General features: G+C 36.6%; 4 protein-coding genes across 9 annotated transcripts; 3 read left to right on the forward strand and 1 right to left on the reverse strand.

Moving 5' to 3' along the window:
- Nucleotides 1-608: 608 nt before the first annotated feature.
- LOC140787673 (V-type proton ATPase subunit E-like) lies at nt 609-4,402 on the reverse strand. Its single transcript, XM_073136731.1, has 6 exons — nt 4,196-4,402; nt 3,095-3,195; nt 2,521-2,677; nt 1,849-2,045; nt 1,155-1,254; nt 609-857 (listed from the first exon to the last, which is right to left on the reverse strand). Exons 1-6 carry the CDS (start codon nt 4,295-4,297, stop codon nt 822-824), a joined length of 693 nt encoding a protein of 230 aa, XP_072992832.1. The 5' UTR covers nt 4,298-4,402; the 3' UTR covers nt 609-821.
- Nucleotides 4,403-4,981: 579 nt separating this feature from the next.
- LOC140787356 (hydroxyproline O-galactosyltransferase HPGT1) lies at nt 4,982-12,333 on the forward strand. 3 transcript variants are annotated; one of them, XM_073136234.1, is made up of 13 exons: nt 4,982-5,434; nt 6,077-6,140; nt 6,337-6,386; nt 6,526-6,719; nt 7,437-7,500; nt 7,577-7,649; nt 8,436-8,559; nt 9,963-10,050; nt 10,157-10,207; nt 11,218-11,289; nt 11,451-11,563; nt 11,767-11,810; nt 11,935-12,333. In XM_073136234.1, exons 1-12 carry the CDS (start codon nt 5,322-5,324, stop codon nt 11,787-11,789), a joined length of 1,029 nt encoding a protein of 342 aa, XP_072992335.1. In that variant the 5' UTR covers nt 4,982-5,321; the 3' UTR covers nt 11,790-11,810; nt 11,935-12,333. The 3 variants fall into 3 exon arrangements, with proteins under 3 accessions (XP_072992335.1, XP_072992336.1, XP_072992334.1); XM_073136235.1 differs by having other exon boundaries at nt 6,279-6,386; nt 11,767-12,333; XM_073136233.1 differs by having other exon boundaries at nt 11,767-12,333.
- A 719-nt stretch (nt 12,334-13,052) lies between these two features.
- On the forward strand, nt 13,053-16,112 carry LOC140786248 (SUMO-conjugating enzyme UBC9-like). Of its 2 annotated transcripts, none has more exons than XM_073134538.1 (5): nt 13,053-13,207; nt 13,322-13,415; nt 14,227-14,354; nt 15,014-15,118; nt 15,755-16,112. In XM_073134538.1, the coding sequence occupies exons 2-5, from the start codon at nt 13,346-13,348 to the stop codon at nt 15,896-15,898; spliced, it is 447 nt and encodes a 148-aa protein (XP_072990639.1). In that variant the 5' UTR covers nt 13,053-13,207; nt 13,322-13,345; the 3' UTR covers nt 15,899-16,112. The 2 variants fall into 2 exon arrangements, with proteins under 2 accessions (XP_072990639.1, XP_072990638.1); XM_073134537.1 differs by having other exon boundaries at nt 13,059-13,207; nt 13,312-13,415.
- A 39-nt stretch (nt 16,113-16,151) lies between these two features.
- Nucleotides 16,152-22,397, forward strand: LOC140786246 (uncharacterized). 3 transcript variants are annotated; one of them, XM_073134535.1, is made up of 3 exons: nt 16,152-16,290; nt 16,378-16,547; nt 19,930-22,397. In XM_073134535.1, the coding sequence occupies exon 3, from the start codon at nt 20,215-20,217 to the stop codon at nt 22,012-22,014; it is 1,800 nt and encodes a 599-aa protein (XP_072990636.1). In that variant the 5' UTR covers nt 16,152-16,290; nt 16,378-16,547; nt 19,930-20,214; the 3' UTR covers nt 22,015-22,397. The 3 variants fall into 3 exon arrangements, with proteins under 3 accessions (XP_072990636.1, XP_072990635.1, XP_072990637.1); XM_073134536.1 differs by lacking the exons at nt 16,152-16,290; nt 16,378-16,547 and adding exons at nt 18,021-18,162; nt 18,554-19,686; XM_073134534.1 differs by lacking the exons at nt 16,152-16,290; nt 16,378-16,547 and adding an exon at nt 17,982-18,162.
- The last annotated feature ends 211 nt before the right edge of the window (nt 22,398-22,608 follow it).

The raw sequence follows: 22,608 nt of genomic DNA on the forward strand, positions 1-22,608 counted from the left end.
TTAGTAGTATATCGCTCACTATAGAAGTACTGTATCGATGAGTTTTGAGTAGGAAGTACTAAAACATAAATACTTCATAAAAATAGCCTACCTATAAGGTCCTAAACTACATCTATATCTGGGACAGCAGCAGAAGTTTCGACAGATCTAACTATTTTTTTGTTAGAATATTTTTAAAATTATTTATCAAATTACTATAATTATTGTCATATAAAGCACTTTTTGTATAGTAATATATCTTAGAGATCATCTTAGCACAAAGGAGTTGTTCTAAAATAATAAAAATTGCTAATTAAGAAAGCAATTTTATAAACCGTTTTTTTGTGAGAACGATTTACTTTAAAATTTTATATAATTGTCCTAAAAACTGTAGTAATTTTGTAAATAGTTTGTCAACTATAGTTGTGCCGTAATAACTTTTGAGAGGAGTAGTAGATTCGTCAAAAGTTCTGACAGCAGCATATACGGACTTTATGTAGCCAAAATTAGCGTCTTTGGTCCTGCAGTATGGTAGAGGTGTCCCCGTCTAACATTTCCGGAAACCAAAAGAGGGGTAAGAACATAGAGAGAAAAGATCATGACCATGGACCAACATAAAAGAGTATGCATAAAGAGAAATTTTCAGCCAATTCTTCTTATTGATACCAGAGAACATGCGAATTTGGAACTAACAAATTATTGGCAAACTAGTACTTGTGTTCAAGTAAACTGATGCTTTGGAAGCATGGAACTTGAAAAAAATAAATGACTTAAGAATTGCTTGTCGAACAACAATTGGAAGTGCCAAATAAGATTTAACTGCGCCAAATTACACCAGTCGATCAAGCAACAACCTGACCAAAAAGACACTTTCGGATCTGCCAGGAAAGAAATAAAGGATGTTGTTAGAGTAAGTGCAGACAGCTGATGGGATGTCAATTTATAGCAGAGGGATTATTTGGCAAAGAAAGAAACTATAGATCTTTGATTTCCTGATGAACGAAAATGAATATATTCTCATTCCCTACATGCTGAGGCATGTTGCCACATTATTTTACTTCGTGGGATCACATCGCGTTGTTCATTAAACTTTATGTTATTCCTATTCAGCTAATATGTTATATGCCCCTTGTTTCCAATACAAAGAATAAATCTTGGAACACAATAGCAGGTACCTCTGGCAGTTTCTTGCGGAAGACGACATCCAGCCTTGCATCAAGTGTGTTCTCACAGACAATCTTCCCATCACGAGAAGCCAATACAACACCTCCTGAGCTGAATCATCACACAAACTTAAACCATCATCGACAAATTATCTCAGTGTGATAGATATAAAGACAACAGCTCTAAAGCCAAATACTTGTCTAACTAGACTCTGGTACTTAACAATTTTGAGATGACTCGATATTGTTAGCCAACTAGGCTTAGACAATACAAATTCCAGCTTTAGTGTTCTCTCGACAGTAACAACAAACCAGCAGGAACATGAATATTATGTACAGATAAAACTTTATGCGTATGTATACATGTGTATACACTAGGAAAATTAATTTGCATAACTGGTTATCTACGTGGAAATAAATGGTACATAATTTGATGTACAAGTATAGTATTCCGCCAGATAATTCTATATGCATGATGTGCATGTCATGCCCGTATGCTTCGTTGTTATTTGTCTAAGAACAAACTAGTATACTACAGTTTCTTTCTGTGAATAGTGAGATATTAATAGATTATTTCAAGCTTCAAAGCATTTGCCTGCCGATTCTGAAGAATCAAGACGAGAACTGAAAGGATTGGAACAGATGCTTGACAGAACAGCCCAGAATTGTATAATCATATTTTCATAAATTCAAACTGAAGTATTACCAAAAAGAGCCATGAGCATGATGATGGCTTGGAGCAGGTGGCAGATATACAATATTGTCTACTATGATTTCAGGAGGATAAACATTTGCTTTCTCTGCATATTCATTCTTTGCTGAATGCAATACTGACTCTACAAGATGAACGTCATCTTCACGACAGCGCAGCAGTACAGCTGGTTCTTTCAACCTGAGCAAGCTCTGAAGATAAAGAGGGAAAACAAAGGGGTGAAAATTTGGTTGGTGCAAGAAATTAAGAGATAATACATGTGGACCAAGGAATGAGCATTTATGTAATAGTCATTATAAACCAACCTAGAATGACACAAAGCTAAATTAGTTTCAATTTGAGATGTGAACATTAAGAAGACAGTTAGTAAATAATTGACAGAGCGCAAAAGGCATATTACATTGGTACAAGTAGTTTTAGGTAATAATATAGAAAACCATCTTTGCCTCCTAATGTATGGACATAGAACAGGCAAAATGTACTCCTAGTTCATTAGCTTCTTCACTATTTCCTTACAACTGCAGCTGATAAAGTTCACCTATCATGCAAAATTTCCAACTCACGGAAAGTCCTAAATTAGACCAATGGAATCCTGTCTGCTAGAATAAGAAAAAACTGAAAAAATGAAAGGAGCAACTACAAGATGATATAATCAAATCATGTAACCTGAACAATCAGTTCCTTTAGAAGGTTCTTGTATGTGTGGTGATGATTGCTGACATGAAGGAGTTCCTTCCCAGCAGCTTCCTTCATAGAGCTAACTAAATCATCCTGTGCTTGAAGAACTTTGATACGAGAAGCATTCAGCTGCATAGAATATTCACTGAAGAAAGGAAAATAAAATTTGTCAACCACAAAGTAAAGATCGTTAGATTGTAAAATGTCCAAGCAATAGAAACTCAAAAAGAACCTTTGCAGGATATAATGTCAGCAAAAATATTTAGAAAAATCAAACAATTATATCTCTGCTATAATGATACAAAAATGACTATATGTGTACAACATAACCAGACAGACAAATTCACTCATAAAATTTTGATTTCATGATGTTCTAGCATGAATACATGGGTAGGTAGCTCCAGAAAATTGAAAAAAAAATAGTTGGAAATTGGAACTTAACATGTTATAAAAGGGAGTGATATAATCATTATCACAATAGGCTTAATTTCCTAAATATAGAGTTAATAGTTGAGACTAAGAAGAATGAAAAGTATAGAAAAATAAATGTTTAGTACATTACATTTTCTTGCGAACCTCAACTTGCTTCTCTTTGCGTTCATATTCTTGCCTGATCTTCTTCTTTTCCGCCTCAACTAGTTGCAACTTCTCGATGTTAAATTCCTACACAACATCGAGTTACAGAACCAAGTGTTCAGGAGAAAAGGAAATAAAAGGATAGCACAAATAAGATTTCAATTGTTCAAGCATCGAGACAAGCAGCTTTAGTGAATGTATACAGCATCCCTAGGAGCAGCCTATATTAGTAGCAAGACCAATCCACATATGAACGAGATTTTAGTTAGTTTGTTGATTCAACTGTCTACTTTGAAAAGAAATAGAACAGTGAGATTCTCTTGTTTTCAACTTTTCATAATTTCGGAGAACAGTGAAATAAAGATATTTTTCTCTTTCTGAGATCAAAATGTGCCAAATATTAGTAGAACACAAGATACATTCAGTGTCAGAATCAGATCAACAGATTGAAACACATAACTATTGATACAACTGTTTATTGGATTCGAATACAGTGTATAATGCTGAAAAAAAGTGGTATAAAAGATCTCTGAATCATAAACCAACAAATAACATTATAGTTTCATCACACAAAGTTCTCATGCTTTCCCTAACATTAACAACTGAAGCTTTTCTTTCCACACTTCTTAACCAAACAAGTATGTCTCCACGTTTTCTGATTCCACGTCCAGTATCTGCAATTCTTTTCCTCATTATATGCCAGTACAAATTACTTCCTTTTTTCCAGTTCAAACACTGATCCATAACAAAACGTGTGAAATGCATTATTTGGCAAGAATACTAGGATTCCTCCCTGTTAATCTTAAACCAACTTAAAAAATATCCCAATAGCTAAGCTCCTTGATCCAAAATCACACAAATATTCATTCTTTACTCCAGGAATGTAAAATAACCTTATAATTCGAACAACTACTACAAAATATCTGCGATCCCAAAGAGAAACGCGAATACCGGATCCTACAAGATCGATTAGCTTACGGGCTATTATGATCTCATCATCTCAGCATTCTTTCTTGAGATCTCGAGTAGGAGATCACAAGAAGCGATCAAAGATCTAAGAAAACGATGGTAGGGGAGAAGGAGAGACCTCTTCAGCGGAGACGGAGATCTCGTTGGCCTTCTCCTCCGCCTCCTGGCGGATGAACCGCACCATCTGCTGGATCTGCTTGCTAACATCTGCGTCGTTCATCTTCGGATCCGACGGCTGGAGACGGCTCGGGCTCCTGAGTTCGAACCTTTCGTCCCCTGGATTTGGGAATAGAGAGAGAGAGAGAGAGAGAGAGAGAGAGAGAGAGAGGATAATAGCCGTGTTCGTGGATTTTATAATTAGTACTTGGAGCTTTTGGTAATTTAGTAACATTATTTTTCATAGTTTTATTTTTATCGTAACTTCTCAAGGATAATATCCACACAAAAAAAAACGAAAGTTTTTATCATATATTTATGATAAGAGTGTGCGAATAATTCTTAGAATCACTTTCTTGCTTGCTTGGATTAAATATTTTACGACAATTTATCTTTTTTTAATTCGTGATTTCTCCCTTCTAATTCACGTCACCGACTGCCACAGTGGCGGTGATAAGGAAAATTTAAAAAAAATGTATTATTAGTTTCTTAATTATCTAACAAATATTAGAATTGGGAGTATTTAATTGAATTTTATATACCACTGTCCAAAATAATAGCATACATTTCAACCTGAAATCATCCAAAGTTTTTTTTTAATTAAATTGAAATAAACAGGCGTTTTGTCAGGATTAGCATCCAACAGGGTAAATTGCAATTAACTTTTGTGGATTTAACTTATTTTAATTTAATTATTCTTTTGCCCTCGATGGAGTGTTACTAATTAGAGAGTTCACAGTTTTTTAATGAGAGCTTTTTTGCCTCGAAAATTAAGTCCAGTCTCTTCCTCGGCCAATTACTTGGTCGTCTTCCCTCCCCACCGGATCTCTCTTGCGACATCGGGTAAGACGTCGTCATTTTCCCACCAAACTTCATTTGCTTCTCTCTCTTCTCGCGATTCTACGAGAGAGAGAGAGAGAGAGAGAGAGAGAGAGAGAGAGAGAGAGAGAGAGAGAGAGAGAGAGAGAGAGAGAGAGAGGAAGCGCCATCTCTCTTGAGTCTGATCTCAAGATCTCAATACCTACCGTGAAGAGCAGCTTCTCCTGAGATCTCCGCACTCGGATCGGATCAAAGAGGACGAGGAAACAATGCAGAGCCGAGGGTCCGCTCACCGCCTTCCGGGTCCGGTGGCGCGCTCTCCGATCTCCACTGTAATGCTCGCCATGTTCGCCACCATGGCTTCCTTCTACGTCGCCGGTCGGTGAGTCATCTGTGGCTCAACCACACTTATTTTCAACCTTTTCGTCTCTTATGTTGCAATAATTTGATCGGGTATCAGTTCTCTTCTATAAATTTCGATGTTTATTGGGTAAAATTTGAATCCTTTTCGCATTTAATGGTTAATTATTGGAGTATTTAGTCTATGGCAGGCTGCACATATGTGATATGTCGAATGGAATTATCTTAATTAAATAATTTGATTGGATTAAGTACTTTCTACCCCTCGATCACTAGCTCCTCTTTCACCTTTTGTCTCTTATGGATCTTTAGAGCTATAAACTACGATACCTAGATTTAATAGCCGTAATATTTCTTTTCTGAATGTTTTGGGTAAAGTTTGAATCTTCTTTTTTTCCGTATCGCTTGGTTAATTTTGGTGTACCTAGTTTATGGCAGGATATGCAAAATGGGGATTACTTAATTAAAACTTTATCTCATTAAGTTATAACCTTAGATCACTCGCTTTTCTTTGAGCTTTGATTTTCTTAATAGACCTTTAGCATTTTAGGTTGCAAATCTGCAATAGTTTGGCTTGCTACCAGTTGTCTTTGATAATTTCTGATGCTTATTTGTCAAATTATGAACTTTTGTGCCTTTCTTGGTTAATTTTTGGAGAATTTAGTTTATGGCAGGACGCGCAGAATAGGGTGTATTTGATTAAAGAACTTGACCGGAGAAGTGGCCAGGTACCTTCTTCGATTGGAGTTGTTTCATTGGTTCAAATTGATTTATTTCAGTTTATTTTGCTTATCATTCCTTTATTTTTTCTGCAAATACTGGTCCAATTTCTTAGATTTTACCATGAACTTCCATAATCATTGCAGCATTAATTATATGTGGTTTGAAATTTTGAATCTACACTTCTCTCATGTGGGTTTCCAGGGGCAGTCCGCTATATCAGTTGATGATACATTAAAAGTTGTCGCTTGCAGGTAAATCTAGCTTTTGGAGCATCTCTTTTTTGTTGTACCATTATGTTTATTAAAAGGAGTTTCAATTGGAGATTATGTATTTCTCTCTCTCTCCTTTCTTTTGTTGAAAGGGCTGAATTCAACCATTTTAACCTTTTAGGCACCAGCATAAGAAATTAACGTCACTGGAGATGGACCTGGCTGCTGCAAGGCATGACGGCTTTAGTGGAAAGTATTCATCTGAGATTAATGGGACTCATTCTGGAAAGAGGCTGTTGGCTGTCGTAGGAATCATGACAGGCTTTGACAGGAAGAACTATAGGGATGCAATCCGCAAGTCATGGCTTCCGACAGGCATATGATCCAAAATCTTTTGTGATTCTTGCATGATAACTAGGTCTTGCATTGTATATTCTTGATCTATGTGTCAATCAAGTCCAAAGACACCAAACATCATGAATCTTAAGTGAACACTCCAAATATTATTTAAGTAAACCAACAAGCTTTTATGTAAGAGCACATTTAAGTTGGTTAGCAACATAGACTTTGTCTTCGGAAATACTCATGTTCAAATTAGTGAAGGAACCTAAGTTAAATAAGAAGTTGAACGAGATCTCTCAAGAATCTTTATCTTCAAACATATATTTGGTTTCATAAGCTACCTCACAACCATTGAGTTATTTCTCTGCTAACTACATTGGAATCCTGTCTAGATTTCATGGAAGTTTTGTTGTAAATTTGTATTGATGTTGGGGCATGTACAGAATCAAATTCTTAAAGAGAAATGTAGATTGTACAAAAAAAACCAATCTATCTTTTTTGTAGTCCATAATTTAAGGAAGTTAGGTTTTACCAATGGAAATAGGCCTTACATTATCTTCAGGAAACTATCCCTATAACACTAGAAATGGCTAAGAATTGCCAATTCTTAGTCATAACTATTTTCTCAGATTTATATGATGAATTTATCCTTGTTTATCGCAACATCTGCAGTAAAGATTTTCCTGTATTTCCATTGTGATGAAATGAAGTGCTTTGAATGCTTAACTCTCTACCCCTTGCTTTGAACAGGTGCAACATTGAAAAATATTGAAGAAGAGAAAGGCATTCTAGTGCGTTTTGTCATAGGAAGAAGGTTTTTCATATGCTCTTTTATTGACAAGCTAGAAAGATGTTATGCAGTTGCATGCTTAATAGGTTTTCTGTTGCAGTGCAAATCGGGGAGACAGTTTTGACAGAGCAATTGATGATGAGAATAAGTACACCAAGGACATCCTTGTTCTTGTATGTTTGGTTTGTTATTGAAGCATATTGATTGTCTCCTTATCTGGTTTCCCTTACTTGGTTAATTTCGTTCTTCTAAAAGACTTTATGATTTTCAAAAGTACTTCCTCTTTGCACAGAATTGCTTTATATGCTGAAAACCTGTCCATCTATTTTTCTTTGGCATCACCTAAGTAACTAGCTTACTTTTAAATGATGATACCCAAGTATGTAGGGTGAAAATATATCTTTCACATTACCTATTTAGCATGGAAGAATGCTAGACCACATGCTTTAATTTTTCATGCAGTATTGAATGACATAATGACAAAAGGCTGTTATTTGATCTATGTAAGCATTAAGCAATGTTCTAGTGATAATAATTATTTGTGCTGACAAAATAAATAATAATAATAAAATTATTTGCCCCTTAACAACTAGCACTAAAGCTTGTGGTCAAGTTTGAGCATCACTGTTTTTGCTGCTTAGGTTACTTAAGTCTGATCTGGACATTCTCATATTTGTATGTTTGTTACCAAATATTTTGTTGGATTAGTTATGTTTCAGTGTTCTACTCACAATTAGTAACATCTCTTGGATAAAACTTTTTCAGTTTTGGGTGTGTTTTGAAAATGGTAAATGATGTCATCTTTAAGCATGTACATTTTGTTGCATATTAATTTCTCAAAAGATGAAGTTTTGAAGCAACCTTTCATCATTAATTCGTTCTAAAATTAACTGCATAAATATTATTATTTCAGTATCATTTTGGTCACTCATTATGGTGATTTATTTGAACTCCAACAGGATAATCATATTGAAGCACCAGAAGAACGCCCAAAGAAGACAAAACTGTTCTTTGCGCATGCTTCAGACACTTTGGATGCAGAATTTTATGCAAAAGTTAATGATGACATTTACGTGAACATTGGTAGGCCATTGACCTGAAAATAATTTGAAAATAATTTGGATAACTTGCTATGACGTTATGTTTCTTTGTAGACAAAATAAAGTTTTCAGTTTAAATATCTTACTCTACATATTCTGTTTGAATGGTTATCAGTAATGACTAATGAGTAATGAGATCTGGTATTAATCAACCTGTTGTGCCGCAAGTTTTTTATGTTCAAGAATCTCATGCTACTAGCTGCAATAAAACCATCCATATCTTGTATGACAGTTCACATTTCTCAAAGCAAATCTAGTCTGACTCATTTACAGCTTTCTGGCCCAACTTGATAATTTTTTGTATGCTATTATTGTGGCAAAGACATGCTGTCACTTGAGGAATGAAGACGGTTAACTTGTCTGAAATCATGATGTAGTTGCCGGCTAGTGAGTAATTTGATATATGATTTCTTATCCTATGCAGTGCATTGATTTTTGGCGCACTGTCTGGTAGAATAAAAGTTTTAAACTATATATCCACTCTTTGTGTCTGATAACCAGATTTCCCTACATACTAGTGATGCTCAATATTTTCTTCGGTGAGGACCTTCATATTCTATTTTAGATTTGTTAGAATCTCATAGACAACGTTAGATATTGAATATGCAACAATGATAGATGGTTCAACTAAGTCCACAATCACAGATTGGCTCTGTTCTGCAGAACTCAATATATTGTCTTAAAAAAATCAGTTCTTTGTCATCCACACATGTAAACACCAGTAACTAAGTTGGTGTGTCCAACTATTGTGCGTGCAACTTCCACTTTGTAGAGATAGAAATAACAAGATCTAAATTGTGGATGTTTTAAATTTTGTAGTCAACCATCCAACATCTAACATTGAAAATGATGGAATACCTTGTGCAGGTATTAGTAAAGTCAGAGTTAATATAGATAACCATAACTATAACATAAAGTATAGTAACAGTATCTCTAAAAGCTTTGAAGATCAGTATAGATAGCAACTCAAGTGGTGATTCAATCTTGTTCAGTTCAGTGCATTCAGGGCTATTCATTGTCTTAGTCCAAGTCTAAGAAACTCAGATTATTTTACCCTTTCTCTACCTTGGCCTTCCCCGGTCTTTACAAAATAAGTATAGTAGTATGTAAGTTGTTATTGCTTCAGTGATCTATGGTTCTGCAAATATATCTCATATATGGCATTGTATCAGTTCCTTTGTCCAAGTCCCCTCCAGTCCCAACTTTTTGGAGCCGGCTATAGATTTTTTTCTATGAACATTCTTTTACTTGTGGGATTAACATGTGTTTATTTCCATTACGTTGATTTACTTTTAAAGAACTATTATGTAAAGGTGTAAATCATATATAATTATGTAGATTCTGAAATTATTATGTATCATATTATCTTAAATTTGGCATTTCCAGATGCTTTGGGTGCAATGCTTGCAACTCATTGGGACAAGCCCCGTGTTTATATTGGGTGTATGAAATCTGGCGAAGTTTTTTCTGAGTCGTAAGTGTTGTTAAATTCATTGATATATTCTCTCACTATGTGATTCAACAGTAGTTTCCTTGTTCTTCTTAAGATATACTAACTGTCGCTCATTATATTAATGCAGGAGTCAGAAGTGGTATGAACCAGACTGGTGGAAATTTGGTGATGGAAAATCGTAAGTTATATGTTTATGACTCTGTAATGTTTAAAAAAGTCGATATTTTTGGGAATTAAATCATTAACTGATTATGAGCAGCCGTGGGACAGGTCCTTCACTGGGGAAACTATTGCACAATGTGAATTTTGTTTTATTGCTTAGCTCTGGAAGGCTTCTCTATTAACATTTGATGCTTTTATACTCTTAAAATGTTCAAATCTAAGGAAAGTACTTGAGGAAATTTAGCTTGATCCTTAGTTTATTTGATCTTATGATTTTTATAGAGATCTGGCATGGTCAATTTGCAACAAATATATCGAATCATAGAGTGTTTAGAGTATCAGGAGAGGGTTTAAAATCTGTAATATCAGATGGAAACAGAGCACACAGGCACACATAACTACTTCCATAAGCTAGTGGTCTCTCTTAATGAGCACCTATTTATCTGACATATAGGACTGTCAAACCTGATCCCTTTTCGGGACCTGTCAGATTGATCAACATAAAATTCTGTCACTTTTCAATTTGTAAAAAATCGATTTGTAAGCCATTAACTAGTAAGCAAACTCTAGACCTACCAATTATTTGTCCCCTGTTTTTAGAATTGTAAGTTGAACGAGTAAGATTTTGAGTGGTTTGAGTTTGATGATGCTTGAAATTTGTTCTCTTGCTCAAGATATAGATTTACATTGTCAAGCCTGCTTGTAGTGCCACCATAGTTTCATTTTTACTGACAAATACGTTCTTCAGTATAAAATATAATAATTTTTAATTGGAGGGAAAACAGTTGATGATTCCTGGTCAGAGGTTATCATGGTCATGTTAAAATAAGTACAGTTGTGTCTCACATTGTGAGAAAATCAGTTAGTTGTTCAGTTAAAGTTTCTTCACAATGTTGTTCTGTGTAAGTAAAAAATATCTTGTTACCTACATAAAGTTTGTGCAAAATAATGTAGTCCTGTGTATAAAAAAATCTCATATTTATTTCCTTTATAATTTGCTACCATATTTTGTTCCTTCTGTGACAGGTACTTTCGCCATGCTTCTGGTGAAATGTTAGTCATATCAAGAGCCCTAGCTCAGTTTATTTCCATAAATAGGTATTGCAACTTTTAACTATTCCCCACCGCACTTAAAAGTAAAATTCACTGCAATGCATTTTTTTTAGTGGCATGATCACTTGCCAGGACATTTATGATTATTACCTTAGATGAGAATTCTCAGCCTTCTGCAATATAACCTTCTCCTGTTCGGATTCTAGATCTTTTCTTCGTACCTATGCACATGATGATGTCAGCATAGGATCATGGATGATCGGCCTTGATGTGAAGCATGTCAACGAAGGAAAACTTTGCTGCTCATCATGGACCTCAGGTTTTTTTTTGTTACATTCATTGTTTATGCTATTGTATGTCATTCTTATAAAACTTTATTTGTATGTGGAGTATACTTCTACGAATCTTTCTGTCTAGTCTCCAGATTATGCATTATTGAACATAACAATATTGTTCATACAGTTAATTATCATATTTTGTTCTTTAAAGAGTTTGTTAATTCCTGATCCTCCACTTTTTCAGGAGCTGTATGTACAGCTTTATGATGATGTCTTTGTGTGGAAGAGGTTTGTGGAAAACTTGCAGTTTCCCCAGCTTGACATTTTTCCAAGTATGCACTATCGTGCGAAGTTGTTATTCTTATGTTCCGAACCTCATGGGATATTTCGCCACCTTATTTGGCTTCACCAGAATGCTCTGAGGCGCCAGTTGCTAGTGCCCAAGGATTTATTACACATTTGCAGAGGAGCTGATCTTTCATCGCCCGGTCGTCGCATTCGGAGCATCATCTTTCTTAGAGAACTAACACAATCTATGCTTAGATATGTCATTGAGATTGCTTCTATTTGTAACATAACCTACCATTCTTTTCCAGCGGATTAACCAGTCTTACTCGGTTGAATCTATCTCGGCTCTTCTGATCTTGTCCTGTATTGCTGTTCATATATTAAAGTTTCGCACATTTTGCACTTATTTCGTTTGCTTTCTTGTCCTTAAACCGGTTAGGGATCCATTTCTTTTTGTGTAATCGAAGGAAAAATGCCAGCTTGGAATGTTAAAACTTTCTGGTTAATATGGTTTACTTGTTAATAGCATTTGATGTTTGAGGTATTGATATGTATGCGTAAATCATCATATTGTCATTCTGTGCTATTACATTTTCTTTTCTTTTATTTATTTATTCATTTATTTATTGAGGTCAAAGAGCTATATTAGCTCGAAATATTTCATCTAATCGAATCAATATATGAAGTAGGTTAACAGGGGTTTTGGTTGTTATCCCTGATCCCCCAAAATTACACGTTGAGAAACAGTCATGTTCCTATTAGTTGCCTAATTCACATTATATTTAAGAAAAGATTTAACTCAAAATAAGGAAAAAGAAAAGGCTGAGAAATTTTATCTACTATTTAATTTTCCTATGCAGAGTACGAAGAGATCTCATAAAGAACAGGTATCTTAGAATGTACCAGAGATGCAGTTAATCTAATTAATATCGGTTTGGTTTAGCGATTTTATTTAAGTGGCCTATCTCCACTCTTAAAATGCTTGAGAATTCTGGCAAAAAATTGACTTCACCGTTAATTTGAGACAAAAATTAACGGGTGTACTAAAATTCTGAAAGGCACTTCAAATTTTAATCAAACTTAGAGGTTTTCCTTTTATTTTCTCAATACTACCGAAAAATGAGTTAATACTAGGAAAATATTTAATATATTATATAAAGTTCGTGGTAGCGGACTCTCCATCCTGGATTGCATGATCCATCTTCACCGGAGTACTTTTCGCCCCGCAAAGCTACTAGAAGCTGCCAAACTCACCGAACGTACAAAACCCTACCTTCTGGATTGCAGGGGATCCTCTCCCGAAGTTCTTCCCCCCCGTTCTCACTCCCTTTCGTGTCCCATCGCCGAGAGCGAGAGCGAGAGCGAGAGCGAGAGCGGGTAAGAATTTCCAGTCTCAGGTAATGCCATTTCTCTCTTTACTATCGCAACCCGATATTTATGCTGTCTTTCAATCTATCTGGTTCTCTATCGTCTTCCTATCCTACTCTTCTCTGTATTCGAGGGTTTGAAAGTTCGAAGGGACTGGTTGATCGGCCATGGCTTCCAGGCGGATTCTTAAGGAGCTGAAGGATCTCCAGAAGGATCCCCCTACGTCTTGCAGCGCAGGTATTATTCAGCCCATTTTGTTTGATAGTAGATCTGGATAGAACTTGGGTATATTTAACCAGATAATGCCGCTAATTAGTCATTGATGCCTTACTTCTTCTGTCAATAAATTATGTCTACTGTTCTTCTTCTTTTTTTTTTCTGAGTCTCGATTTCTTAGTTGTATTGTAGAATTGGTCGTAGAATTGGTTGTAGAAATCTTTCAGGTTTGCATCTTTTCAGGATTAATCACTGTGGCTTGAGTTGTATTGTAGATATTGCTCATGTGGCTTTACAAAATGTTCTTTTAGATGCTAAATATTAGTTCCGTCTGTAAAACTCGTCATATGCTCTCCTTGATTTTTAAAATCAATTATCATGGATATAATTGAGTACTTCATACGGGAGCTTCCCTCTTCTCATATTTCTCTCTCTAGAAAGTTGTGGTTTCTACAACGAATATTTGGACACGAAAATTTCATGGCTTAAGCTTGGGAGAATGGAAATTAGAAGAGATATGTAGGCTGAAATGAACTTTGTTTGAGCTATGACAGGAACGACAAGATAAATTGGATCACTGTAAAAGAAGATCTAAGTATGCTGCCTGGACTTTTATTGGATTTGTTATTTTTATCCTAGTTGCAAACTGGGTGAATCTGATATGATAGTAATAACTAATAAAAGGTTCTTCTTGCCAGTGTACTTCCTAAGCTTGGTTGCATCAGTTTGCTCAAATCTCATGGTCATGCTTTTTAAAAAAACTAATCTAGCTTATTTTCTCTTTAAACTTCTTATTAACTTTGCTAGCTTCTGCATAAATGGCATTTTGCAGGCCCAGTTGCTGAAGACATGTTTCATTGGCAAGCAACAATAATGGGTCCACCTGACAGTCCCTACACAGGGGGAGTCTTTCTGGTTACCATCCACTTTCCCCCAGATTATCCTTTTAAACCACCCAAGGTATCATTAAACAGCATCTTTTGACCTAAGCTGTTACTTATACATGTAATCCATTAAATATCTTAAGGTCTGTACATCTTAGTCCGCTTTGAACATTTTCTTCCATTCTTATGCAACATAAGAGAATAACATAGTATAGGATTACTCTTAGATTATAATGTATCTTACCCAGTTAACTATGCATAAGCTTGCTTGTGTAGGCAAATGTCACCTAGTTATGTTGCTCCTTTATGTAAAGGTTATCAGGTCAGATATACTAGTTACAAATATTTTCCAGCAATCTTTTGATATCTTCTGAATTTGCAGTGTACATGTTTAGTTGGATAATCATTTCATCAATAGTTTATCCTTTTTCAAGTAGTACATTAGTAACATCAACACAGACAATCTTTTATATGAAGGAAGTTGTAGTCAATCTTTGACGCTTATATGGTGGAAAGCGAAAATGATTAAGAGTTAAGGGCTTATCTAAGTACTTTTGGGTTGGCTTTATATTTCTTATATGGAAGTTCGTTGTTCGGGTTGGAAAGTATATGCCTTTCGAAGTTTTTAATTATCTTTGACTTAGTTGTACCACCAAAATGTACTGCATTTAATTGCTATCTGCTGAACAATGACTGATTTTGCAAGTTCCTGATTTCATCACATATATTATGTAGGTTGCATTTAGGACAAAGGTTTTCCATCCAAATATCAACAGCAATGGAAGCATCTGCCTTGACATCTTAAAGGAGCAATGGAGTCCTGCATTAACCATTTCCAAGGTTAATTTCTTTTTCTTTCTTCTACTTAGTTACCATTGTCTTAATTGGACAATTAGACAACTCATTTGCTGATTGGAGCTTGATAATTATTTGAGCATCAAGAAAAACCATACTTGCTTTTTGTACGATGATATTTGTAAACATCTGCTCACCAAGCATCGAAAATTACATAAGAGGTCATGTCTTGCCTGGATTTCTTTAGTATTTCAAAGGCAGATTATATGTGATCTTAGAGACTATATCTTCTCTTTTAACTCCCATATCTGCAATCATAGAAAGTTTTTTCTGGAGGCCATGTAAGGCCTGGATTTATGTAATATCCACAGGCAGGTGAGATGTAATCCAGCAGATGATTACGACTGTCTGTTGGTTGGATCAGATATAGTTTTGCTTGTCAAAATGAGTTGACGGTCAGAGTACCTGCTTTTCTACTTCACCTGGTGCTTGATCAGCTCAAATAATTATTCAAGAGTTACAACACATTGGTTAATTAGTATACTTGTCATTTGATTATGTATTGAAATATAGATATCATCTGCATTTATAATTGTTGCTTCTTCTCCTGTTACTTGAAACTACACTACAAAGAAGTCTATGTTTAACAATTGGGACGGGCTTCTTTTTGTCTGCCTTCAGGTATTGCTCTCGATTTGCTCCCTGCTGACGGATCCAAACCCCGACGACCCATTGGTTCCGGAGATTGCGCACATGTACAAGACAGATATAAACAAGTACGAGACCACTGCAAGGAGCTGGACTCAGAAGTATGCTATGGGCTAGCCTCTAAAATCCAAAGAGGGTGAGAGATAGTTGTTGCCTCCCAAAAAGAAAAATCTGGTGGCTGTATCTAAAAATATATGAGATGTTCTCCTTTTGTCATTCAACTTATTGGAGTACGGGGGAACTCTCCGTAAGTAAGTAAAAGATTGCTGCAGCTCATTATTTGTATGGGAATCTAATATTTGGACTATAAAGCTATCCTTTTACTGTTTTAGATGCTCACTTTCAGAATAAAAGTAATATAATTGCGAAGCTGATAGCATGAAAAAGAAAGAAGTTTTTTTAGTATATATATATATATAATACATGATGATACGTGTTATTCTACTAGTACAGTTGCCAGCTTATCTCCAGAGCATATGCCGAGCACTTCTCTTTGGAAAGTGCAAAGGGTATGTGTAGATTTTTCTTTGGTTTTTTTTGCTTGCATCAAAGAATGGCATCTTACTATTATGACAGCATATGTGATCCCTTTGCAGGTTCTTCTTTATCATCTCATTCTCAATGTCTTAGCTAACTTGGTAAGTCCATGCATTGCCACGTGTTGTTGCCGATCCTAATTGGAGATCAATCCAAGATATTACTCCTTTGGACAGTATAAACTCTAGCAGCCGGCTGACTCAGCAAATGCCACATATCCATCTCCAAGGTAAGGTGCTCCCCTATGCCCTCTTCTATTTTATTTTATTTTGCTTTACTTGTGACATGTGATCGTAACATGGATAGAGCCGACACAGGAAGTGACTTAAATGGTGTGGTCACTATTGTGATCTAACACTTGGGCCCCATCTGTCCATTAAAAAATTCCTTTTTCGTTAGACAAACTTTTATCGAATTTAATGCAAGGTGATTTTTTTTTTATTCTTTCAAAACTTTGTAGCATACTGCAACTGCTGACATTAAAAGGAAAATATTTTGGTGGTGGCCATCTCTATCATCCTGTTTGGGCTAAGCAATTATGCATATCTCTGTATAAGGTTGGGAGACTCATCGTGTCGTCTAGGATTTTTTTGTTCTTTCCTCTACTTATCCCAGGATAGAAAGTTCTTGGGAATAAAGTATGGAATAAGCATCTTTTGAGTGGATTTGCCATTTGCTCTTATTCAAGAGGTATCACAATATTCTCTGGGAATAGTCGTATGAAATTGAGAAAAAAAAGAAAAAGAAAATAAGAAACAAGTAGAAATATGAGAACAAGTTCGTTATGCTTACTGAGGTTAGTATAGATTTCACACATTACTATTATAACCTACATGGAATATTCCAAGGATAATCTAACTTAACTAGTCAAACTTCCACACCACATGCTTATCAATACTCTTTCTATATTCTTTTATTACACTTCATGATCTTACCAAGATTGCGTTTTAATTATATTTAATCATGGTGTAGCGATCAGTCACAAGGGTCTCCTTTGAAGGTGGAGAAATTAGAGCTTAGTGGCTTTGTCATCTTTTCCCAGTCAGTCAATCCTAGTTGCGTCATAGAAACTAACCAAGTAGCCATTGTATGATCGATTAATCGCTCCATTAATATTAAAAAAAAGTGGTTTTTTTTTTTTAGTCTAAGGATTAGAAATAGATATAAATATATCGAAGCTTCATCCAATAAACTGAGTTGCTCTGTCATTAAATTATTATTCTGAACTAAATATTAATTGCTGAGTTGGTTTTTTAAAATTTATTGGTAAAATAAATATTATTTTTAATCCCATGAAAAAGTCTCTCTATACAATTAATAATTATCGCTATTGAAAAAAAAAACGTGACGCCGCATAAACGGTGAAATTGTTGGCAAGAATCTATCAAAAAAAAGACCCCAAGAATACGTGGCCAGTTGGGCCCTCTCGTTGGGTGCGGGCCCACGGCAAAGCGCACCACGAACGGTTGCGAGGCGCTGCCTACGTGGAGCCTGACGCCATCGGTGACGTGTCCTCATCTCGGCCTACTAGCGAGGCTCCGTTTTCGCCTCAGCCGTCGGATTCGCAACGGACCGCTTAGCCTAACCTGCGCTCCCTCCACCCCGTACGCGCCTCGATCTTTTTCGGTGTTATTCTCACTCCCGCTTTGACCCAAGTTGCACGCCGCGTCCTATATTTTTATTTCCCCCACCCTCCTCGCGTCCGTTCCCGTTCTGCGTCTCGCCTCCGCCCTTGCGCGCTCTCTCGTCTCCCGCTTGAGATATTGCACTGAATCCATTTTCTCGTCCTTCTCCTGTGATACCGGAACGATCACTCTAGTGGCGATCCTCTTTGGCGGCTGGAGGTGCGGATTTCTTTTTTCTTTTTCCTCCTCTTTTTTTTTTTTCGTTTTGTTGTGTAGAGTAACTCGATTTTATCGGTTACTTATGATTCCTTTTTTTGTGCTCCTTCCTTCTAATATGTTCAAATCCATTTCAACCGTGATTTCGGATCTTAATCCTTTTCCCCCCTTTTTAAAATGACTGTTTTTCTGTTCGATCGTTTATCCCACTGAATTATCATTGTTACTCCCTAAATTTTGAAACAAAAATGATAACTTTTTTATGCAGAAGCTTCTGAATTATTTGATTTTTTTTTAAGAAATTAGAGGAAGGTGGCGATGCAGAACATATATTTAGTATTAAATTTCCTGATGTATTTTGTGACATCTTATACCGTGCTATTTTACTTGCTAGGTTCTTAATTCAGTTTCAGTGTAAGGTGTATGAACGCTTTATGGTAATTAAGGTGCTTGCTTAAATGCTTGGCTGTCATATCCGGTCGTGAGTCGAACCGATTTAATGTTATTTGGGTTGTTTCTTTTAGTTGCCACGTCCGACAATAGAGCCAAATGAACCCAATATCCAGGTGTATCTTCACTGCGAGATTAATATTATACTTATTGGTTCTTGTTTTTTTTCTTATCGTTTGGTTATAATATATAATTGTTTTTTATTTGATTTCAATCGCGCTATTCATCCCCTCATTATTATTAATTTAGTTGTTCTGGCTAATAATTTTTTAATAGTTTTTGTTTGTAGTGCTCACACATTATACCTTTTCCACTATGATCACACTGTGGTTCCATGTTATTTTAATACTTCCACTTGTAGATTCTATGTTCTTTAACATTAGCTTCGTTTTATGTACATTAGTTTGCTAGATTTCTATATTGGTATTTAGTTTCATAAACACCAGTTATGTCTTGCAGAAAAGATAAATCTTACCTGCTTGTTCTTTGATCATTCTGATGTTTAGACATTTTGGTTCGGAATATGTAAAGTAATATTATTTGCTTATTTTCAGAGCAAGCATGTCGTGTAGAGGGTGCAACAGGTTTTGAGTAATCCCTGTCAGGCTTTCTTTCTTTCTGAATGCCAGGAATTAATTGATTAATGTTGATTTTTAGATAATGACATTATTATGTCATTTAATTTATTCAGGAGTTAATGACTTGATGGGAATTCTCATTTTCGAGTAATTGGTTTTTGAAAAGTGTCTGATTGAGTCAATTTAGGGTCAGGTTTGAGAAATTAAGTTGATTTGTCTAGGTTCATTGTATTGGTGAGTTTGTCTACTTTCATTGTATTGGGATTTGGGGAGTAAAGGAGTTTGTCTAGATTCATTGTATCAGGGAGTTTGCTAAAATATTCTTATATAGTCCCTTGGTTGGGCCCCCTCTTCATAGGAGCTATTAGCCCATCTAACTTAGAACTTGATTCTGCTGAGGGAAGCGGAAACCCGTCTGTTTGTATCAGCTTCACAGCACCGTGACTGATGATTTTTCGGGGCTAGAAACCATTTTTGTTGGTTTATTCTGCTTTCCTAAGTAACTGTCTATTCTTGTTGGTTATATGCTTGTAGTTGATCTTTTTCATAATTTTTGTTAGTTTTCAATTCTCTAGTTTTTAGGTAAACTGTTATTTCTACCTTTGTTGTTCCAGATGATTCTTAGACAATCTGTTTGTCTCTGGAACATTTCCTGGTCTATTTGGTCTTCATGTTCTTTTTTTTTTCCTTATCCATATCTCTTATGGTCGCTTCTAATTTGTCATTGATTCTTGTGCATCAGGATTTTGGGCTGCATTGCTTTGAGTTGAATGATATCAGTGTCAGCTAATCAGTAGAGTTGTAGGTTCAATTCAGCTGCTATAAATCAATCTTTTGTTTCAATAATCTTGAGATGGATCGCTGTGATACATCAGGCTTTGTTAGTGGAGGTTGCACCTGCTGCTACATGTGCTTCTAATATTCCTTGTCAATAATTTTGTGAGTTCCGAAAGTGGGGCAAAGTCGGCAGAATTATTATTAAAATTTATTTTATACAGGAGTTCCTTTTCTTTTCTTTTTGCTTGTTATGGATAATACTACTCCTAGTATTGTCAACTCTTTAAATGTTTCTAGTTATTGGAGCAAAGTTCGACCAGAAGTGAAATATAGCACAAACATATTACGGCTTGATTCACCCGGTAATTCCAGTTTATATAATTCTGACTCAAAAGGCACAAAGAGGAAGTGGGATGATATCAATGAAGTTGAAAGTTTCGAAAATCCATTTCTCGCTTTAAGTTTAGGGCATTCACAAAGTTATTCTGACAATAGCAAGGTGAGCTCAACAACTGCATGCACCATGTTTTCAGCAAAAGAAACCGATGAGGAGTCATCTTTTGATATTGACTTGGAATTCCCGCTTCATCTTGACAATGGGAATACATACAATCCAAGGAAGTCCTCTGTTGCTACTCATGGAGTGCTGAAAACTGGACCTGACTTTAACCTTAAGCTGAGTTTATCAACCAGGCCATCTGAATCGTCAGTCATCAACCATGATGATCCAGCTGGAATTGTTCCAGATCTCCATTCAACCATGATGAAATCTTGGGAAAGCCAAGTTGTCTGTACTGCCACGATGAGTAATAGGCAACACCGCATTACTAGCACTAAGACATGCCAGTTCCAAGGATGTAGTAAGGGAGCAAGAGGGGCTTCAGGGCTATGCATAGCCCACGGCGGTGGAAGGAGGTGCCAGAAATCCGGCTGTCACAAGGGAGCCGAGGGAAGGACCATCTATTGCAAAGCTCATGGTGGCGGCAAGAGGTGCCAGTTCCTTGGATGTACAAAGAGTGCTGAAGGCCGCACCGACTATTGTATAGCTCATGGTGGTGGTCGGCGTTGCACTCATGAGGGCTGCACACGGGCTGCAAGGGGAAAATCTGGATTATGCATCAGGCATGGAGGTGGCAAGAGGTGCCAGAGGGAGAATTGTACAAGAAGTGCGGAAGGTTACTCTGGCCTCTGCATCTCTCATGGAGGTGGAAGGCGCTGCCAGTTCCCGACATGTACAAAGGGTGCACAAGGAAGCACAATGTTCTGCAAGGCACATGGTGGGGGAAAGAGGTGCACATTTTTGGGTTGTACCAAGGGAGCTGAAGGGAGCACCCCTTTTTGCAAAGGACATGGTGGAGGTAAGCGCTGCTCCTTCCAAGGTGGCGGTGTATGCCCAAAGAGTGTGCATGGTGGCACCCCATTTTGTGTTGCTCATGGTGGTGGGAAGCGGTGTGCTACTCCTGGGTGCACCAAAAGTGCTAGAGGGCGTACCAACTTCTGTGTCCGCCATGGTGGGGGTAAGCGTTGCAAGGTTGAAGAATGTGGGAAGAGTGCACAGGGGAGCACTGATTTCTGTAAGGCACATGGAGGAGGCAAGCGCTGCTCATGGGGCCAAATTGGATCAAATTTAGGTAATGGGGAACTGCCTTGTGATAGAATTGCTGGAAGCAAAACAGGTCTCTGCACTGTGCACAGTCCCCTAGTGCAAGACCGTTGTATTCATGGTGGGGGGAAACTTGGACCTTCAACCACCGAGTACCGAGCTACTGTTAAACTTGAGAACATGAAGGAAGTCGCAATCAAGGAATATACAAACTTAAATATGGACAATGACAATCTTGCGTGCTGGACTGCTTTTGGTACCAAAAATATTTTTCATCCTCCTATGCAGTCTGGATTGGTTACCCTTCCAGAAGGAAGGGTTCATGGAGGAAGTCTGATGGCTCTGCTGTTTGGAAATGCAACACTCGGGATCAATACTAAGAAGCAAGTGGATGCTGATAATTCAAAGGATGGCGCAGCAGACATCATCATGCACAATTGGATGTAACAAGAGGCATGATTTTCTGAGCCCTTCTTATCTGTATGGGTTTTAATCTATAGTCTGTCTTAGTTCATTAGGACCCATGGTTTTGAGGAATTGATATTTCTCATTCATTTATTATATTTGGTATCTGCTGGGATCTTAGATGTCACCTCATCAACCCCATTGTGCAGAGAATAAAGGGGAAAAAAGTTTAGCAAAATTTTCTAGTACAAGTTTGCTGGGGTTTTTTTTTTCGATAAGAGGCTTGTGGTTTTCTTCTTATCTAAACAAGCTTCTTGTATACATGTTTCTTGGTAACTGTTCTGTTAAAAACAAGTCTGTCAAATATGGTCTTGTTGTTTATTTGATATGCCTGTTCCGCCAGAGGCTCTTGGTACTGTTTATTATTTCCTTTTGTCGATAACTGGTAACCTGAGAAGAAAACTTAATTTTCCATTTCTGCTACTGTTTGCATAGAAGAGACATTAGTATCCTTCTGAAGAATGGTGCCTGAAGTCAAGTGCTTCCTCAGGAGCTTTTTCTTTTTCTTTTTCTTTTTGGGTACCTCAGGAGCTTTCTTGCTGCAGCAAATGTGTTATTCTGGTGCATTCCTGATCA

The sequence above is a fragment of the Typha latifolia genome, chromosome 4 (assembly GCF_019914945.1).
Source record: "Typha latifolia isolate L0001 chromosome 4, TyphaL0001v2, whole genome shotgun sequence".
NCBI lineage: Eukaryota > Viridiplantae > Streptophyta > Magnoliopsida > Poales > Typhaceae > Typha > Typha latifolia.

What these genes read in the sequence shown, in the direction of transcription:
- LOC140787673 (XM_073136731.1), bottom strand. Translation starts at nt 4,297, where the DNA reads ATGAACGACGCAGATGTTAGCAAGCAGATCCAGCAGATGGTGCGGTTC. An exon ending in CATGCTCATGGCTCTTTTTG is followed by an intron (nt 1,255 to 1,848) that starts GTAATACTTCAG and finishes GTGATGATTCAG; the next exon opens with CTCAGGAGGTGTTGTATTGG. An exon ending in TCCGCAAGAAACTGCCAGAG is followed by an intron (nt 858 to 1,154) that starts GTACCTGCTATT and finishes CTTTCCTGGCAG; the next exon opens with ATCCGAAAGTGTCTTTTTGG.
- LOC140787356 (XM_073136233.1), top strand. Translation starts at nt 5,322, where the DNA reads ATGCAGAGCCGAGGGTCCGCTCACCGCCTTCCGGGTCCGGTGGCGCGC. An exon ending in TTAAAAGTTGTCGCTTGCAG is followed by an intron (nt 6,387 to 6,525) that starts GTAAATCTAGCT and finishes TTAACCTTTTAG; the next exon opens with GCACCAGCATAAGAAATTAA. An exon ending in CGTTTTGTCATAGGAAGAAG is followed by an intron (nt 7,501 to 7,576) that starts GTTTTTCATATG and finishes TTTCTGTTGCAG; the next exon opens with TGCAAATCGGGGAGACAGTT.
- LOC140786248 (XM_073134538.1), top strand. Translation starts at nt 13,346, where the DNA reads ATGGCTTCCAGGCGGATTCTTAAGGAGCTGAAGGATCTCCAGAAGGAT. An exon ending in CCCTACGTCTTGCAGCGCAG is followed by an intron (nt 13,416 to 14,226) that starts GTATTATTCAGC and finishes GGCATTTTGCAG; the next exon opens with GCCCAGTTGCTGAAGACATG. An exon ending in ATCCTTTTAAACCACCCAAG is followed by an intron (nt 14,355 to 15,013) that starts GTATCATTAAAC and finishes TATATTATGTAG; the next exon opens with GTTGCATTTAGGACAAAGGT.
- LOC140786246 (XM_073134535.1), top strand. Translation starts at nt 20,215, where the DNA reads ATGGATAATACTACTCCTAGTATTGTCAACTCTTTAAATGTTTCTAGT.